The sequence below is a fragment of the Oculina patagonica genome, chromosome 5 (genome assembly GCF_052425735.1).
Source record: "Oculina patagonica isolate OP01 chromosome 5, crgOcupat, whole genome shotgun sequence".
Taxonomy (NCBI): domain Eukaryota; kingdom Metazoa; phylum Cnidaria; class Anthozoa; order Scleractinia; family Oculinidae; genus Oculina; species Oculina patagonica.
The window spans coordinates 13,270,254-13,291,514 of NC_135762.1; the positions used below are offsets into that span (position 1 = coordinate 13,270,254).

General features: G+C 37.9%; 1 protein-coding gene and 1 pseudogene across 16 annotated transcripts in view; one reads left to right on the plus strand and one right to left on the minus strand.

Moving 5' to 3' along the window:
* The window catches only part of LOC144655576 (von Willebrand factor D and EGF domain-containing protein-like), a 118,204-nt gene that overhangs the window by 33,243 nt on the left and 63,700 nt on the right, over positions 1 to 21,261 (plus strand). For all 16 annotated transcript variants that reach the window (XM_078515846.1, XM_078515844.1, XM_078515841.1 and 13 more), the window contains exons 6-7: positions 10,666 to 10,766; positions 15,142 to 15,226. In XM_078515846.1, coding sequence (XP_078371972.1) covers positions 10,666 to 10,766; positions 15,142 to 15,226 — 186 coding nt within the window. The remainder of the gene's footprint in view (positions 1 to 10,665; positions 10,767 to 15,141; positions 15,227 to 21,261) is intronic.
* Positions 19,704 to 20,481, minus strand: LOC144654060 (uncharacterized; annotated as a pseudogene).

Consider the following 21,261-nt stretch of genomic DNA (forward strand, 5'->3'; position numbering starts at 1 on the left):
ACAGGCCCTTAGTGCTTAATTTAGATAAGGACAAGAAAGGTGGCGTCGCAAGAACACACAATAATTTAGTTAGGGTCGGTCAGGAGTTTATGGAAAACTTAGATTTAATTGATGCTTGGAGAGTGCTACATCCCGATTCCTTAAGATATACTTGGCGCCGACGGAAACCCGAAATTCAATGCCGACTAGACTTCTTTCTTGTTAGCCAAAGCTTAACGTGTAATGTCATGCACGCCGATATTTTGACAGGATACAAAACAGACCACTCAATGATCGATATCAGTATAGCTGTTCATTCGAATCCAAGACGACCAGGCTTTTGGAAACTTAATACTTCTTTCTTGAACGAAATCGAATACGTTAACCAAATAAAATCAACAATCCAAGCTGTTAAAGAAGAATATCAAAATGATGACACTGTGAACCACGCGTTATTTTGGGAGATGATAAAAATGAAAATCCGAGAACAATCATTAAAATATGCAGCTGCCAAAAAAGCTAAAATTTTAACCCTATTCAGACCGGGGGGAGGGGGGGGGCTTTTGAGGCCCGCGCTGACTTAGAACTTTTATAACTTTTTTAAGATTTAACCAAACGCTGCCAAACTTTCTGAGTTTTCCTAAAATTTCTCTGGCAACAATTTAGTAGGGTTGGATGATGTGTCAGGAACTTGACATCACCATGGCAACGGCATTTTGACAGGCATGTTTTCCCAAATTTGTAATTTTGCGTGTTTCTATCAATAAAAATTAACTTAAATGGAATTATTTTTACATTTTTACGCGTTTAAAGCACATTTTTATTCATTTTGAGTACTTTGGAGTGATTTTGGGTGGTTTTCTGGCATTTTGGAAAAATTTTGAAATCCAAGATGGCGGATCCAAGATGGCGGCTGTTTTGACATCATGATGTAATTGGCACGTGATGTGACGTCACCATCCCACGTGACGTATACCAAAAGATAGAGTTTCGGACGTACAATATATCCTATAAGTTTCATGGTGATTGCTTAAATATTCTGGAAGTTACATAGGGGGGGGCTTCCGAAGCACCCCCCCCCCCCCCCCCGGTCTGAGAAGGTCCAAAAAAGCCCGGTCTGAATAGGGTTAAAACGGGAAGAAGAGCTGGAAAAAGCAATTAACAACTTGCAAATATATATGGAAACAACAAGCGACGACGAAAATGCAAAACAAGTTGGGGCTCAGGAACTAGAAAGAAAAAAGACAGAATTGGAGAATATAATTGAGTACCGCACCAAAGGTGCAATCTTAAGATCGAAATGTAGATGGTATAATGAGGGAGAAAGAAATACAAAATACTTTTTAAACATGGAAAAAAGGCACTACAAACAGGGAGTTATAAGTCAGCTTAAAATTAATGATGATGAAACAGTAAACACTGATAAATTCACACTAAATCAGTGTGAATCCTTTTACAGAAACCTTTATAGCTCTCATATGAATAACAACGACACTTATGTTAATGACATGTTTTTCGACGAGAATAACACTAAAGTGCTGAACCCAGACGAGCAAATGTCATGCGAAGGCCTGCTGTCCAAAGAGGAATGTTTACAAGCCTTAAAAAATACAGAAACAAATAAAACACCAGGCTGCTGAATTTTTTTAAGTTTTCTGGAACGATTTGTCGGACTTCCTTGTTAATTCGATTAATTTTGCATATCAAACAGGGCAATTTTTGGTAACCCAGAGACGCGGAATCATTAAAGTAATCCCCCAAAAAGATGCAGAACCTTACTTTATTAAGAACTGGAGACCAATAACCCATATGAACTGCGATACAGTAGAGTGGCCGTTCATTCAAAAAACATTTAAATATTACAACTTTGGACAATCACTAATCAACTGGATTAAACTATGCTACCATAACACTGAAAGCTGCATTCTCAATAACGGATGGGCCAGCCACTTTTTTAAGCTCAAAAGAGGAGTAAGGCAGGGTTGCCCCCTTTCTCCGTATCTTTTTATTCTCTGTGTTGAGGTTCTGGCGGATGCAATCAGGAAAAACCAAAATGTCAAAGGCATCTTTGTGGATGGAAATGAAATAAAAATTAGTCAGTATGCGGATGACACCACTTTAATACTCGATGGTTCCAAGGAATCTCTTACATCTTCTCTGCATATATTGGATAATTTTCAACGGATATCTGGCCTTAAATTAAATAACAAAAACAAGGAAGCCCTTTGGATTGGTGCTAATGCTGAAAAAGAAGACAAATTATGCCCCGAAAGAGACCTAAAATGGGTTAAAGGAAAAACCCAGGGCTTTTGGAGTATGGTTCTCGACTAATCCTGACCTAACCGCAGAGCTGAACTACAACGAAAAATTGATAAAAATAAAGAATAGCCTAAGCTGTTGGGAGTGCCGTCGACTTACCCTTTTTGGCAAAATTACTGTTCTAAAAAGTTTAATTGCGTCCCAACTTGTATACATTTTGTCTCCCCTCACAACTAATCACCGTGTCTTAAGGAAAATCAATAGGCTCTTCTATGATTTCTTATGGAACGGCACAGGCGACAAAGTTAAGAGGGAAGTAATGATTAATGACTATGAAAAAGGCGGCTTAAAAATGATTGATACTAAATCCTTTAATAAAGGATTGAAAACTATCTGGGTCAAAAAATATACCGATGTAAACAATCACGGAAAATGGAAATATTTTTTTGACTTAGAACTCCGGAACTACGGTGGCAGAGCCTTTTTCAGCGGCAACCTTAGCAAAAGTGACCTGTCAAAGTGTGTCATTTTATCCTATCCATTTATTGTGGAAATCTTAAATATCTGGTCTGAAATCACTTACGAGAATAATACGGACCATTTTTGCTCTCAGAGCCTCTGGCACAACTCCCTTATAAGAATCGATAACAGACCAATCTTCTACAAAAAATGGCAGCAAAAAGGGATTTACAGGGTTTCGCATTTGATGAAAGATTCAAATACTTTCCTATCCTTTTCTGAATTCAAAGATCGGTATGGTATCACTGAAACAAATTATCTTGCTTTTTACGGGCTGTTATCCGCTTTAAAAAAATCAAAGAACCCTTACACAATAATACAAATATACAATACGAAAGCTTTTATACGAAATTTATGAAAGCAAGTGAACCAAGCAGACAGGCCTATAAAAAGTTAATTAGTCTTAAACAAAGGTGTCCAACCAATAGTCAAGAAAAATGGGCTACGGATTGCGCCTTTGAAGCCCATCAACGAATAGACTGGAGTGCAGCGTACCAGCTATCTTTCCAGTGTACAAAATCTGCAAAACTAATTGTATTTCAATTCAAAATGCTGCATAGACGACTGGCGACTAATGATTTTCTTAAAAAAGTAGGAATAAAAGATAACGATCTCTGTAGTTTCTGCAAAACTGAGAAGGAAAGCCTAATTCATCTTTTCTAGTCCTGTAGAGTTGTCTCTACCTTCTGGCAAAACTTTAAGGAGCTTCTTGTAAGCCAAAATCTTGCGCTGAGAACATACAACCTTTCTTTAAATATAGTTTTAGGCCTAAGGCCAGACACATCAAAAAATAAACAGAAACTTAATTTTAATTTTCTTGTGGCGAGATATTATATATGGTCCTGTAGGACACGCAACTTGTCCCCTGAAATGAAACATTTCTCTGTCTTTCTGGCATGTTACAACAGCCTCAAAACTGGAGCAGCGTCAAATGATAATCGTTAGAAATCTGAGTGGGTGATAATTACAATTAAACGTACCGTAATGATTCGATTTAGCGCCCGGGGCGCTTATTTACTTTTGGCACCTCGAGGGAGGGCGCTAATTCGAGACAGGGCGCTTATTCGGGACAGGGCGCTTATTCGGGACAGGGCGCTTATTAGTTACTTTTAAAATAATTGTTCATTTTAGCAGTAAATATATACATGAACTGTACGGTAAACGGTCAGGAGTTTATGTAGTTGACGTCAATGGGGCACAATAGGGGCACTTATAAAATAGGGGTGCTTATAAGAATGGGGACGCTAATTAGAATGGGGGCGCTTATTGGAATAGGGGCGCTTATTTACAAAAACACATTCGAAGGGGGGCGCTTATTCGGAAGGGGGCGCTTATTGGAAGGAGGGCGCTAAATCGAATCATTACGGTATTTAGCAACAAGCAACTGTTAAAAAAAAATGAAGAAAACCCTAAGGCTAACACTGTACGGAAATAATTGTATTTGTAGGTCAACCTTAACAAGTGTTGCACTTTGTTAGTATTGTAAGTAACGTGTATTGTATGTAAGTAGTAGTAAGTACTCTCTTTAATTAATTAATTAATTAATAAATTAATTAATTAATTAATTAATTAATTAATACAATGTAACTTAATGTAGTGTAAGTAATGTAAGTAATTGTATTGTAAGAAATTATCCAGTAAGTGATGTAGGTAATTGTCCCGTAAGCAGTGTAATTAGTTGAACTGTAAGTCGTTTTTTCTGTGTTTTGCAATTAAAAAAAATAATAATTGCGTTCGACGAAGGAGAGCGCAAGCCTAATTTTGATTTTGTGTCCTGTGTCTTTTGAGTTGGTATGCCTGTGTACTGTTAGGCGGAATGAATCGAGCCGCATTGCGCGCGCACACGTATGGACGCACGATTAGCCTCCCCCGCTTAATTTTTGCAGGGGCAAATCTCGGCCGGGAAACTGGTAGCCACAGATGGCCTCGATTTCATGCAAAACAAGATGGCGTCCCAAACTGAGCTCAAAAACATTATTTTGCTTGAGAAAAAGGGCAAATATTCCCTAATAACGTGTGGCCAAAATTGTAATTTTGCCAAAAATGTCATGGAGAACATTAGAGGTTTATCATCCAAGGTAGCAGAGTTGTCTTCAGGCACTGATCGTCGTAAAAAAAGTGGAAATCGAGTAAGTTGATGCGTAGTTTCGTACGGAGTTCGTTCGTAGCTGAATTAAACCAGCGTGTTTTCCTGCAATTATACGTTGCACACAACTACAATTGAATTGTTAGAATTACATGTATCTAGAGTGGATTTAATACGGATCAAAATTGTTTTATCACTCCTTTGAATTTGAAATATATCGTTGTTCCTAGAAACACTAGACTTTTAGATGGCGAAATCGTTGTACATTGAATGTTACATGCGTGTAGTGGATTACTGTGTGAATTATTCGAAATTATGTCTGTATTTTTAAGTACTTTGTGGAATTTTAAATCGAAGTGAAACTATTTCCACAAGTTTGTGGAAGTTTAAATCTCATTTAGTGCCAAACGATAACAAGTCAAGTGAAATAAACAATTATTTTTGTGTACATAATATTTCATTCATTCTATGTTCTTTTGGCTCGCCACAAAATCTTTCTCAGTATCCGGTCGTTTCGAGACAAAGTCGTTTCGTGATAAGTCGTTTCGAGACAAGCTCCATTACATGAAGCCCTTTTGATATACAAAATACTATACTATATAAGGTAAACCTATATTAATGACCAAACAAACCTTCGAAGACACTTGCTCGAGCGAAGATAAACCTCCGTTGTAAAAAAAAAAAAAAAAAAACGAACACACAAACAAGACCGAGTTTTGGTCATGTTTATTTGCAAAAGGGTTTGTCTCAATATATTTTTGAGACTTCCTCTATAACTTCAGAAAAGGTTATGCCTACGATCAAAAAACACAAATCACATCACGAATGTTAACAAGAGTTACCGAGTTACAACGAGTTATTACAACTTATCACGATGGTCTCCGCGCAGATTTTATTTACGTCGTTCGATCATACAGTAAAAAACAGTCATACTGAACTTTTCTCGAGTTTTCCGCTGAATCGAAGCAATTTCAGTTTGTCTCGAATCGACTTTACATGTGTCTCGAATAGACCTCGACTTGTCTCGAAATGACTTGCCTCGAAACGACCGTAAACCTCTTTCTCACACTTATCCTCCTCGCGTTTAGTGAGGTATATGCATATTAACTAACTTTAGAATAAGACATACTTCTAGTAGGTCGACCATATCGTTTTTTGCCAATGCCCGCCAACCTTGGGTCTATTTTACCTATAGGTCGAACGCACTCCCCTAATCTCTGATTACTACTAGTAATGATAATAACTTGGTAGGATAGGATGTTGTGTCAGGAACTTGACATCACCATTTCAACGGCATTTTGATAGGTATGTTTTTCTCAAATTTGAAATTTTCGTGTTTCTTTTAATGAAAATTAACTTTAACGCAATTAATTATTACCTTTTTACGGTTTTTAAGCACAATTTTATTGATTTTATGTACTTTGCAATAATTTTGGGCGGTTTTCTGGCATTTCGGAAATATTTTGAAATCCAAGATGGCGGTTCCAAGATGGCGGTTGTTTTGACATCATGATGTAATTGTTACGTTATGTGATGTCATCATCCCACGTGACGTATACCAAAAGAAAGATGTTCGGACATACTTTTTATGCTATAAGTTTCATTGTGATTAATTGCTTAAATATTTTGGAAGTTACGTAGGGTGAGCCTTCCCAAGCACCCCCCCCCCCCACCCCCCCACCCCCGGTAGGCATAAATAGATTGTGCTCGGCAACTTTTGAGCAACTTTTTAAGTCTTGAGCAACTTTTTGTACTACCAGCAACCTTGGGCAACTTCTGCCTTCCTTGGCAACTTTTGAGCAACAAATTGATATAAAACCGATCCAAACCCTAAAAGGTCGTTTCATTTCGAAGGATTTTATTAAAACTGGTTTTATCAAAACTGATTTTATTCAAACTAAGGATATACAATAAAATGACAATAAAATAACACTTGCAACGCCTACGAAATCTGGACAGCGGCTATCTATCTAACGGGTGCTTAAATCCAGCGGTTATTCGCTGCAACATAGAGCCTGCCGCAGGCCATCTTGGTATTTGCTGATGTGCGAGTCACTTATGGCATCGCAATCAGATGGAATTTCAGACGAGGAAAATGGACATAATTTAGACATTGACCCTATTGAGGTTGCCATAGACGCTAAGGCAACTCTTAGTTAACCTGCAATCGCTTCAATTTCTAGAAAACGCAAAATTCACCTCAACGAGCAAGCAACTTTTCTAAATTTTGGTGGCAACTTTTTGATATTTGAGCAACTTTAGAGCAGCTTTTGGGTATATTGTGAAGCAACTTTTCCTGAATTTACTAGCACAATCTATTCATGCCTAACCCCCGGTCAAAGAAGGCCCAAACCGGTCTGAATAGGATTAATATGGGAACAATAAAAAAATCAGACAAAAATGAATGTGTTTAATTAATCCCAAGAATGCCTTAAATGCGAACAGTTTGAAATTGTTTTAATTGCTAGACAAAGTGTGGATTGAACATTTTTTGCATTTTTTATTTAATTGTGTAGTTCCAGAGAATATCCATACCCTCACCAAGGAGGGAATTGGAAATTCCAGAGGGACGGGTGGGTCAAGGGCCAAAGAATTTCCGAAGCGGAGGGGTTTGCCAGTGAAATTACGTTTCCAGACGGTCAAGTTTGATGCAGTGCAAACTAGTTTCAAAATCGTTTCTTATCTACTCTACAAATGCTTTACATACATTGATTCCCAATCGCTTTTTACATTTAAAATGGGTTTTCTTTCTCCTTAAAGCACACTGAAATCCTCCATGTTCGTCCGTGGATGCGGCCGCCATTACTTGTTACCAGTCCCCCAAAACTTCTCACGTGGTTTGACCGAAATGCACTGGTGTCAAGCGTTGCTTTTTATCCCCAGAAGTGACAGACTTTGCACTATCTGTGGGCATAATATTAAAGATGAAACCCATTTTTAAAAAATATCATTACTATTATTACTTTATTATTATCTATGGCGAAAAACTATTTACAATAAACGGTTCTATGATGCAGTCATTAAAATGAAAATCAAAATATGTTATATAGAAAATTAATAAAAACTGAGAAGCGTTTAAAATTAGAATGAGCGATTTCAAATGCAAAGGAAACATAATGGTTACATTGTGCGTATGATGTGATTTGGCGAACGCGAGTAGCAATCAAAAGCAAAAGAAGAACTATTTAAACTATTTACAATACACACTTTCTGCAATTTCAACGTCAATGTTAATGTTCTTAATAGCTCTTTGAGATCTTCTTCGTGCCCTAGATCCTCTTAGACAAATGATTGCAGATCTTTATAATGCAAATGAAATTCGGCTTCTGATCCATGACATATTTTTGCGTATTGTTCTCCTGTTAGCCAATTATGTGCATGGGTTATGAAGGCAAAATTGCTGTTCTGGAGAAGAAACTCTTAAATTTGTTGCTTAAAAAATGGAAAATACTGTCTTTAGTGAATAGCCATTTTCCCACGCGCTGTCTTGTTGCATTGTACATCTTTTGCATTTGTCATCGCAAATGGCAATGATTCCTGACACTCTTATAATAACTACTAGCCAAAGAAATTAAAAAAAATATACAAAACCTATGAGCCAAATTTGATTTAATATCACAATTCATTTTTTCAGTAGAAAACTAACATGATAACGGTTCGTCTCACTTCATAAATTCAGGCTGACTGCATCTTGGGCTCATGAATTACTGGGGAAGGGGGGCTTTAAGAGTAAGACGGGTTAAACAAAAGGTAGTTACCAAGAAATTCCACAGTTTTTCGTTTTCTACAGTGCACGAAATATCAAGTAGCCGTGCATTTTTTTGGAACTAAACTGTACACTTTCTTACTAGAATCGAATCTCATTATCCAAATTTTAAGGACGTTCGCGCTAATTGTTTATGCGCATCCCTACTGCGCACGTAATCCATGTCGCAACGCCATGCCACGCCATACTTTGAGCGCGCGCGCTGAGTAAAATCTCTAAGAACATATAGGGTGAGTTGCCGTTCCGCTCGCTAAAGTCTTGTGAGAAAATAAAAAAAATCTATCGACCGGAAGTTTGATTTTTTTTTGTCACATTGACGGTTTGAATTCCACTTTTTGAGCTTTCCTTTTTGCCGTACGACAGTTTCAAATTAGTTTTTCCAGGTTAAATTTTACAAAAAAGATGGAAAAACTAAGAATTATTTACGCAACAGACGCACTTCCACAAAATTTGATTAAGATCGTTAGCCTCCGTTTACTCATCTTCGATATTTTTAACAACAAACCCTGTAAACCATGCTGAATTACCGTGCGCCAATTTTTCAAAATTAGGGTAGTTTTCCACACGCTTTTTCGCTGAAATGAAGTCGGTGACCCCAACTTTTTTTTTGCATTTCTGACACAAGTAACTCATTATCTGACCGCAGCAAAAAAAGTAAAGAAATCTATCGAGTAGAAAATTTTGGCGCGAACGTCCTTAAGACGGGGCATAAACTTCACGATAACTATTCCCTCCCTATTGGTCTCAGTCGTTTGCGAGCCAACGAGTCCCAAATCTTTGTGATCTCCAAGTTAACCAAAGAAGAGTTAAAAAATGTTGGCTTTGCTTTGGTTAACTGCATGCGTTTAACTACGAACAAACTCGAATCAGAACGGCTTAAACAAAACATTGACTGCATCGTCTGTTTCCTTATCGAACATAACATCGCACACTTGGATAATAATAGGTACTCTAGCATCTTGTTGTTGCAATGGTCCAAAAAGATTATTGCTGCCTATGATAGAAGGAGGGCGAGAGTCAGTATTTGGTGTTGGTTCTAATAATTAATGAGGTTATAGCTGTGTGTTATTCGGGGAATCAAAAATTGGGGTTTTTCGCTCATTCGCAGAGACGAAATGTGGGTGTTACAAACCCGAACGGTGTAGACTGACCTGTCCTTCAGGTAGTTCTACATTGTATGTCTGTTTGTATGAAACCACGGGGGAGGGGGAGTGCGGCATAGCGGTGCCGGGCAACCGAGTGTGCGCAGTAGCTATCGAATGGCATTGTTACTAAAGGGATTGTGAATTGCCTTGACCGTCTAATAAGCAAAAAACTTCTATGTTTCGTAATTTATAAAATGTGTTTAAAACAAAAGATTGTGCACATATTTGCATCTTGTTTGCTCCTTTGAAGTGTTTCGGGCTTCATAACTAATTTCTTCTATTAACAATGCTAAAGGGAAAGGAAAAAAAAATGATAACGGCTAAAGGCCTGGCAAAAGAAAGCTTTTGCGAATTATACTTATTAAAAGAGTCCCAATGATTCCGAGATGATTACCTTTTTTACGGTTGTTGAATGTAACACTGACAAATTTTGCGTTGACATTCCACGCCGGCGAGATATTTCTCAGTAACATAAAACATACGATGAGAAATCCCGTTGAAAATGCAAAAATATGTCAACGGCGCATAACATAAGGCGCAATTGCAAAATCCCCCTCCATTCACATACTGCAGCCTTGCATGGATTAATATCAATACCTTTCCGAGAAAAGAAAAACAGTTTTCGGTGATGTCTTTCTTAGCAAAGGCTTGATTGACACCTGATTTTCACCGTTGACAAGGAATAATAAACAAGGAAGGTTGTGACTGACGAATATGAAGACGTCTTACGAATGACAAGCTTGAAAAAACTTGCCAATTTGTTCAAGTTGCGTTGTCCGTGACGTAGCTCCTTTAAAAAAAACATAGCTCAAACTTCGCAATTATTATGTACTAGACTTCTGTTTGCAAAAACGTTAATTAAAAATCTCATCTCAAATAAGCTAATTGAATTTTGTCATAAACTGTTGCAGGTCTCTGTTGTGGAAAACACAGAAAATGTTCAATCGTGCAGCACCTTTACAGATCCTCACTACACTACATTTGGAGGGATATTTGATTATACCGACTCAAGGTAGGTAATGAACACCATTAATTAATAATTATTCGCCTAGATTCACTGAGGATGAGGAGAATAATTGTTTTGGTATAATTTTTAGAGGTGAATATCAAGAACTGCAAAACAGCGATAGAAAACACGCAAACAACAAACGCATGTGCTTGCTTGCAAAGGTGTTAACCAGTTTAATTCATCGATTGTGAATCCGAATTTACACTAAATAATTTAGGTATTCAAACGGAACAAAACAAATACAAGACAAGACAGTTAAACGATAAACGCTGAAATTGCAGTCAGGAATATTCATCGCAGTCAGGAATATTCATGGTACCTTTGTTTAATCGTTGGTGTCGTCCGCCATGTTTACTTGTCTCGATGTCAAAGGTGGTATGGCTTAGTGACCAAGCCTTCAAATACCATAGTCACCTCTTGTGGGGTGATTATATCGTCAAAAAAATGGTGACCGACGTCATAGCCGGCCAAATAATTCTGAAATATTCATTGGGTGCACAACTGACCTAAGCAGTACCTGATCAATTTTTTCATACCGGCAACTTATCCATGTATACTTCACTAAGCCTTTATAGAGCATGATCGAGTATCACTTGGCTTTAACGGCTTTTTATATCGCGTAAAGTAGTAATAGGTCCGCATTTTCACCCTAGCAAGTGTCTTCCCCTGTCACCGTATGCCTTCCTGCATAATTTATTATGAAGACACTTATTAATGAAGTGTCTAGTCGCTTCTTTTCGTATGTTAATAACTCACCTTTTGAGGTTGTTCGCTTACAATGGAAAAATAAAACAATAGCGCGATCGCGCATCAGTAATTTTAAAAGTTAACACTGAACGATACAAGCGAAATTCGAGCGCCGCAAAACTAACCTTAGAAATACTTAAGCACTAAACACACCGATTGTAATTCAAGCAAAACTTTGATTTCGGTTTATCAATATAGTACAATGATGAATTTAATAATCGTTTTCCTGTTTTTTGGGAATATTTGTAAGGGAGTGAACTCAATGATAAAAAAGCGCTTCAAAATTAGACCTAAGCAAAAACGTTTGAAAAATTTGATCTCCTCCTCCGCCAAAACCACCACCGCCACAATTTTATTGTTACCTCCTCCTTCTCCACAATTCGACTTCACATCGGCCTCATTTAGGTCCTTAAACGTTTTACTGACGAAGCTAAATAATTTTGCGCGATGCGTTTTCATATTTTTATCCAAAACGCAAAGTCTTAGAGACTAAAGTAAGCACACTCCCTTTAGAGGATGTGGGGTCGAAGTTGGCCCGATGTGGGGCCGATGTGGGGGCGATGTGAGGCCAACATGGTTCCGATGAGAGGTCGATGACACAAAAGAAGCGACTAGACACTTCATTAGTATAGAGGAAGACACTTATTAGTATGGAGGAAGAAACTTATTAGTATGCAGGAAGACATACGGAAGACGGGGGAAGACACTTGCTACGCTTAAAATGCTGACCTATTACTACTGCGTAAAGATGCTTATAAGAGGGTCTACATGGAGGTGCTTGATTCTCAGCTATCAGTTAAAGTGTTTGCCAATTCTCAGCTATTATTTGAATTTCAGTCAACAGTCAAAAAACGCGTCATTTCTCAGCTGACAGTTGAAATTTTCAGCAATTCTCAGCTATCAGTTAAACCCCATGCTGACCCTCATATAACCCATTTTGAATTTCACTACTGCGTTGAACTTTGACAATACCCGATTCCCTCTATAGCGCGCGCCTGCAGGGAATCACGGTAGTTGTATTCATCAAACCAAGCGCGAGACTTAGCAACGATGCACATTGCTGAGTCTCGCGCATGGTTTGATGAATACAACTACCGTGATTCCCTGCAGGCGCGCGCTATAGAGGGAATCGGGTATTGACTACGTGTCTCACTAAAAGATTTATTTGTTCATTTATTTATTTAGAACTACAAAATAAAAAAAACTAAAATTAAACGCAAACGTGCCAACCAGCTAATACATCGATTGCAAGTCAATTTACACATAAGTTAGGAAATTAAAGAAAAACAAAACAAAAATTCGTCCTAAACCGTTTTTTGACCGTTGGTAAGTTATGGCAAACTGTGCTTATCATCTTAAAATGTATAGCTCTGGTTCGAAGAGAAATCTGACGCCGTTTGTCATGACCCTGTCATAACGATTGAACACCATTCTCGGCCCAAATCCTTCCGAATTTTTTAATGTTTTAAGATCTCGATTTGGAGTGATTTCTTTCAAATGAACGAAAATTTCATTCAGGAATTGTCCGCTATGTTTACGTGGCTAGTTGACAAAGGTGGCGCGGCTTATTAATTTAGCTTTGCAATGCTATATTCACCGCCCGAGTGCAGTGAATATAGCGCCGTAAGCAGAGCTTCTCAACCAGTGATAATGTTGGTCTCTTTCATTTACCTCTGGAAGTTATATTTAGAATGGACAATGACAAGTACTTCACGGACCTTGCCTTGATCATGAAGGTCTTCCTTAATTTTGCGCGCGTTCCTTCAACAAGCCCTTTATATCACAAGTACTTCAAGTATTTGTTTCCTCTGTTTAGTGACATGCCACTAATTTAGCTATCTCGTAGAGATATGAAGCTAAGTGCATGACCACTATAAACAACATTTATGTTTTTAATTTTATTTTTTTATTATCTGCTTGACAATAATACGCGTACGGCTTTATATATGTTAAGAGTGACTTTTACGAACGGCCGAGCAAGAATTTGATTTCCTGGCAGAAATTCGAATATCGATTTTTCTTCGTTTTTTGCTCATTATTAGTTGTAAGGTAGATAAGAAACCTGATGTAGTTTGTTTCCCCTAGAGGTCTTCTAATTTTAAGAAAACAAAGAAAATCGATTTCGGTGGTCGAAGTCACAAATTTCCTAACTTTTAAACCCGAAATTAGCTATTATGAACACTACTCGCGTTCGCTTACAAAACCGCGCAGAGAAATTTGGTCACTTCCTATCAACATAAAAACTCTTTTTCTTTCGCAAGAATATAATTTCAGGGCTTTAGCACAACTCTTCCAACTGAAAAAAATGAACTGACGAGGAATGCTTTTTACGATAACAAAAATTTGAATGAAAAAGTAATTTTCAACGGCAGTATTTAGCATGTGGTATAACATTAATTTTTTTCAATTCTTGCTCAAACATGCATACAGATATTCTCATTAAACATACCTGAGAATTGGCTCGGGTTATTGGAAAGATTCTCACTTAGAGGGCATCAAACTTCGGCAAATTTTCACAGCATGACCGTAAACTGTGTAAATACTTCTAATTGCCAAACGCCACGATAATGAATGTTTTAACCCCAAATGCTTGTCTTTCCTTCTTCTTGCCGAATGTTCCATTGCAAAATTCCCTTTTCAACGAAAGAGTGAGATAAAAAAGCCAACCTGGGTCAATAAAGGTCCATTTTGATCACAAAACCTCTTCGCCATTTTGGCACAAGATTAGATTTGTGACTTACGTGACATAATACACGTGACATGAAACACGATATTGTGACGTAAGTGAGTCTGCGCAGTAAGGCAGTAAGTGCTCTGGGGTCGAGAATGTCACGGAGTTAAAATAACGCAAAACAATTCTCCAGCACCGCCAACGCAGTTTGAGGAAGCAAATTGATCGTTCTGGAGTTCTGTACACACTTTCGTCAAGAGAAAAGAACCACGATAAAGGAAAATTGCTAAGGATGAAGATGCAAAAGGAATTTTTTGGAGCCAAGAAATGTTTAGCTGTCAGTTAGGCTATTTTGATCGATATCACAACATTTTGTGGGACTACGATGCATTGGTAAATATGCTGCCTTCAACAACCCGAGCCAATTCTCAGGTATGTCTTAGATAAACATTTACATGTGTGTTTAAACGACAATTGAGAAAATTTGGAGTTATACCACATATTAAATAATTCCGTTGAAAACTGCCGTTTAATTCGACTTTCTAGTATCGTGAAAAGTATTCCCCACCGTTTTAATTATTTCAGTTCGAAGAGTTTTGCTTAAGCCCTGAAATTATATTTTAGCGAATGGAAAAGAGTGTCTCTGTTGATAGAAAGCATCCAAAGTTCTCAATGTGGCTTTGTTTGTGAACGCGACGAGAGTTAACGATAGCGAATTTCGGGTTGAAAATTGTGTCACTTTGAGGCTCCGATCACGAAAACTGACTTTGGTTTTTTTCTCGAAATTAGAAGACTTCTGGGGGGAACAAAATAAATCAGGTTTCTTATCTACCTAAAAGCTATTAATGAGCAAAAAAATGAAGGAATTTGATTTTTCAATTTTCTGCCAGTGCAAGCGCGGTTTTTATTTAAAGTCCTTCTTAAGGACTAATTGAAATAAATTATGCTTTTTTATCCCAGGAATATATACTTAAATCCCATCAAGTTTGCCTTTATGGGACATGGTGACTTCATCCTTTATCGTAACGCTGAGCGTAATTTTGAGGTACTTTATTCACTTTATATTTGAGAAATACTTATACAAACTTGAAATTAAATAATTATAAAAACAATATATAATTATAATAAAAACCTTCCCAAGATCCTTTGCAACTGAAAAATCGTCAATGCCAAATAACTTGGTCAGTTTGAAGTCAGCAGGAGTAGTACGTCGTATAGAAATAACTCTTACCATAAACTACTTCTTGTATAAGTCGTAGGTTGATGACGTCATTAGTCACGTGACTTTGCTCAGAAGTTCGTTTTTGCTCACTGTGACGAAAATAGTTTATTACTAAAAAAGCAGTCATTGCAGTTTGAAGCACATTGGTGTGAGGCATTTCGGACTGCCCAGGTACCGAACAAAATATCAAAATTAAGGAAGCAATGCACAATTTTCAAAAAATGGGAGTCTGGGTACAAGTGCGTATCTGGCGTTGCATTAAATGCGAGGTAACAAGAAATTACATGTTGGTAGATACTTATATGTGAAGTAGTTTTTAATTAATCCCATTGTTATGACGTCATCGGTCACGTGACCAGAACGGATTACATTTTTAAATTCGCTTGAAAACTTTACTAGAACCTCTCTCTTAGGATCTTTTTGAGCAAAGTTGAATTTTTTTTAAATAGTGTTTTTAAAAATGGCCATTATTACTTTTTCGTGAAAAAGTACGGCAGTAAAAAATACAATTGAAAAGTTTGTTGGCTTCCTACTCAACGACCATTTGCATTTGAAATAAAAGAAAATTTTGCCAAAGGCTTGAGTGTATGCTCTTTATGATAGCGTTGTCAGTTTCTTTTCATTTTTATTGCTTTTCGCGAGGTTGAATGTAATTTCTTTCGGACAAAGGAGTGGCGCTTGGGGAGAGTTTAAGCTGTGCCCCCCTGCTTGCGGATTCCCCGCGGTCCGTATTGCGGGCGCATTTTCAAAATGGCGACCGATCGTGGAGTGATGTGATTTGAGTGATTTTGCAATTTCGAGTTCTATAAGATAGTTTTGTCAATGTTCTTTCTTCTTGACGCGATCACGAGTCCCGAAACAAAGGGTATTCGATATCCTTTATTTGTATTCCCGATACTGGAGAAGAAAATGGAATGAGGAGAAACGGTGGAAGCTTTTCGCAAACATTTCTAACAGAAACTTACGGTGACCTGAGGTCACTTGAGGTAAGCGTTTCTCATTGTACTATAATTTCATTTTGAAGACTGGCTTAAGCTTATGTCTTCGGCGTTTATGTGAAGATTTATAAAAGTGCTAAAGATAGAATCGTACTTAAACTTAGCTCACTGGAATTAAAGCCGAGCTCGGCGATAAAAAAATAGATCTTGTAGATTTTGAGGCGATAGTGTCATAGTAATGTCACTCAGTTCGTCGAGGCATGTAATTGTTATTTATATTTGTCATCTGAATGTTAAGCTACTTCAATTTAATAAGAATCGCATCCTTTCATTATTTTTACGTGAGGAAATGTTTGTCAAAATATTGACCATGTGGTCATTTCCGGCCGCAAAGAAATAAATGAGACCATTTCTGAAGTTTAAATTTCTGTCTTTCCATGATGTGTATTGTATTGCCAGACATGGGTTTACGTTTCTTTTGCATTTTTGTATACAGGTAATGTTGTATACAGGTAATTTGTGGGATTAATATAGAATGTCTAATTTGTAAACAGGATTACAGAATTCAGAACTGAGGACTTCCTGAATTACTGGTGAGTTAAACTATGGATTATAACAAGTTCAGGTAGTTATTGATCTCTTCAGCCAATCTCAGCAATTCCCATCCTCCTCTCTACCCACATTCACTACCTGAGACATTTTTAAAAGATCTACTTTTTGACCAGACATTTGCCTACTTTATAAAAAAGCTGTTTGACATTTTTTAAAGGCATGTATTTTCAGTTGTTGGATGGCCTTCAGTAGCATTTTAAACTACAGCTAGCAATGTAAAAAATTCAAATGAAGACTGACATTTTTTTTCTGCAAAATTATGATTAATGAAAGGAAGGGTGCAAAGAAAATTGATTTCTTCCTGGCCTGACCCAGGTAGACTGTGCAAGGTGAAACCATTATATGCTTACCCAAAGTCCCATGTTTCTCTGGAAAGATCAACAACAACAAATAAAAATCCATAAATGTCATTTGGCTATCTAGCAAGTGGAAAAAATTTTTGAATCCACTAGCCCAACATGAAAGCAGTCAGTTTTTTTTTTCACACACTGAAAAGGCCATTTAATATACAGTCTGCATGCTCGAAAAATAGCAATTTCATCAAAATAAACAGTTTTTGTTTGTTTTGTTTCTATTTACAGGTGACTTGAAGAGTGCAATGACATTCCTCTTAGTCAAAATGAACTCAAAAATACACATTGTGTTAATGTAATAAAATTGTCACATGATTGATTCCCACATGTTGCCAGTATAAACCTGAATATACTTTAGTGACATTTATAGCTATTTATGTAATATAAACATCCCAGAACCCAATAAGGCTACATGTGAATACTGACACTTTATTACATGTAAGTTTTGAAACCATTCTGGGTTCATGACAAACCTATTTTGTTTTGGCATGATTGTAGAATACCCTGGCACTTTTTTGCATAACTGAAATGACTGCCCCTGCAGTCTGCAGTCACCATACAAATATCAAAATTTCATTCTGAACTGATTTTAATGTCACCGCAGTCCACGGTCCACGGTCCGACACAAAAAGTTTGGAGTTTAGATTGCCTGCCACCGTACCGCTGTCATAGTCACGCATTTCTTGTCTGCCACCGTGGTCCGCAGTCCCATAGTGAACACATGGGACAGAATGTTTTGTGTTAAAGCGCCTATGAAGTAAAAAATAATTGCTGTTTATTTTAAAGGCTTTTCAAAATAAAGAAGAATGGCGTTTTCCTTTTTGCAATATCTTTTTTTCGTTTTAGAGATATTTTTGTTTTTATATTATGCAAATGAGGAAAGTGATGACGTCATTAATTGTTCCACAAAAAGATGAAGCATTGAATCAAGAATATCTCTTGGAATATTTGAGCTGTGTTCTTCAATCTTGGCACGATTAATGTACACCACAAAAGACACAAAATGACACCTGTCGTGCCATTGCCATGGCAACAGTTTTGCTGCAAATACCTATTTTAATTAATACTGATATCCCCAGTTTTTGCTTAATCAAAGATGATCCACTCCCAACAAGCTAATGAGGAGAGTAAGGGTAATAGGGCATTATGTGTGTTCCAAGCTGGACCCTCTGTCCCACTTTAAAGGATTGCAAATTGAGATATTAATTTTGGTTTATGACAGAAAGAGCCTGAAACCAAGAGTGTTGCCATGGTTACATCACAGTATGAGCCATGTTGCACCTTTAAGGAAGGTCACTACTGATGCCAAGTTTCAGAAACATCACCTTTATATTTTCAGAGATATCCTTGATTTTGTGATCTATCTTTTAGTGGAACAATTTATGACGTCATCACTTTCCTCATTTGCATAACACAAAAACGTGAATATCTCCTAAACGAAAGAAGATCTTTCAAAACAATAAACGCCATTTTTCTTTATCTGTAAAAGTCTTTCAAATAAGCATTAATTAATTTTTACTTCATAGGCACTTTAAGAGAGGCCTACTTATTGATTTCGGTTAGCCTAATATGCACTTTGGTTAGCCTGTTCACGGTTAGCTATCTATATTTGTAAGGGCAACACTATATATTGTTAATATGTAGAATTCTGGGTACACTACGGACTGCGATTAGGTTGCTTGCGGTTAGCCTTTATATTGTGTTCAGGATATCTACTGTTCTTAAATCCACTACGGGACTGCGGACCACGGTGGCAGGCGATTATAACATTTACTAGCATTTCTTAGAATCGACTACGGGACTACGGGCCCCGGTGGCAGGCGATTAGCAGACTAACCTCTTACTAACCGAGCGCGAGGGCCGTACTGGGGAATATTGGCCCGAGGTCGTGGCAGTACGGACCGAGCGCAGCGAGGTCCGTACAAAAACGACCGAGGGCCAATATTCCCCAGTACGGCTCGAGCAAGCTAGGTTAGTAAGTAGTTTATTATATGGCACCCGAGCCATGCTTTATTATTTTTCTGTTAAAAAGCACTTCCGGTCACTTGCATTCAAAGGGCTTCCTCCGTAAAGTGCAGCATGATGACGCGAGCAACTCAGAAAGAACAAGCTACCACGAGTTTGAAAACAAATTTATTGATCGTGACTTAAGAAGACGAATATTCACCAAGCGGATTTTATTATTCTAGTAAAGATCGGGAAAGTTCTGATGTAGAAACTGAAACAGGCATCTGAAAGCCAGAAGGCCCCCCGGCTAACCAAACTGAGATTTCTTGACCATCATTCTGCGTTGAAGTTGAACGTCTCAGCTCCCCAGCGTAACTTTCGGCTTTCGTCTCTGGCTCGTAAACCGGAGTGTAAGGGTAATTTAAAAAAAAAAAAACGAACAAGACAGTTCTATGAAGTGCCCACTGGATTGGAGTCGCTGAATTCTCCCGCTTCAAAAAGAGCATCTTCGAATTCGTCGTCTTCATCACTCGCCTGAGCGGCTTGCGGCTTCTTTCCTTCGCCGTACTTGTGAACTAGTGACTGGCACTTCGCAGCTAATACTCTTCTCGATTTTTCAAACTCAGTGTCGTTGAGTATGTTGAATGGATATTTCTTCTCAGGTATTGCTGTATGCTTCGCTGAAAACTGGAAATTGCTGCTTGCTCGTATTCTTCTCCGTTTTTTGCTTCGTGTGTTTATAAAAAATTCGCTGCGTGAAAAATTTGGACTCATTTGGACGGAAAGTTGGTCAAGCTCGGAAGCAGGTAGGCCATGAATTCTTTCGTTTGTCATACTATTACCTTCACGTACCTTCAATGTCGCGGGGAAGAGCTTTCAGTAGCCGTCTTATTACTTGTGTTCATAGTTTTCCGTTCGTTTATAAAATCGTCTGTATGGCCTCCTGGCTTTCGGTGATGCCTTTTTCAGTTTCCACATCAGAAGTTTCCCAATCTTTAAGATAATTCGGTTGAAATTCGCTTGGCGAATATTCGTTTTCTTCGTCCACGTTGTAAGCTCCGTAAAATATCAATCTGTTCGGTAGTTTCTTTGCGAAGAATGAGAGTACACGTTTTCTTTTCGCAGGTTTGGTTGGAAATTTGAATTTGCCGGCTTTCGAAAAAAATACACGGCTTGGACCGTTTTCATGGAAACGGTCCGTATGGCAAAATCCCGACCAAGAAAGAACCAATCAGAACACTCGGATTTGCCTAAGACTGGTTTTGCCATATAATAATTTGTATTATTTTCAAATAAAACACTACGGGACTGCGGACCGCGGTGACAGGCGATTATAACATTTACTAGCATTTCTTAGAATCGACTACGGGACTAGTGTGTACTGCTTACAACTAAGTCGCTGCAACAAGGTGTTTGTTTGGTGCACAAATAGCGAATTTGGAAGAGTGGGAATGCAAACTAGTTTTCCATATTAGGTAGTTTCTTTGCGAAGAATGAGAGTACACGTTTTCTTTTCGCAGGTTTGGTTGGAAATTTGAATTTGCCGGCTTTCGAAAAAAATACACGGCTTGGACCGTTTTCATGGAAACGGTCCGTATGGCAAAATCCCGACCAAGAAAGAACCAATCAGAACACTCGGATTTGCCTAAGACTGGTTTTGCCATATAATAATTTGTATTATTTTCAAATAAAACACTACGGGACTGCGGACCGCGGTGACAGGCGATTATAACATTTACTAGCATTTCTTAGAATCGACTACGGGACTAGTGTGTACTGCTTACAACTAAGTCGCTGCAACAAGGTGTTTGTTTGGTGCACAAATAGCGAATTTGGAAGAGTGGGAATGCAAACTAGTTTTCCATATTCAATATGGCGAAAATACATGACGCGCTCTCATTGGTTAATTCATATTTTGTCGCAGCGATTTGTCGCAGACGTGTACACACGCTGCGACAACGCTGCTATCGCTCATTTTGTCGCTGCGACTTGTCGCACAAATTCAAAC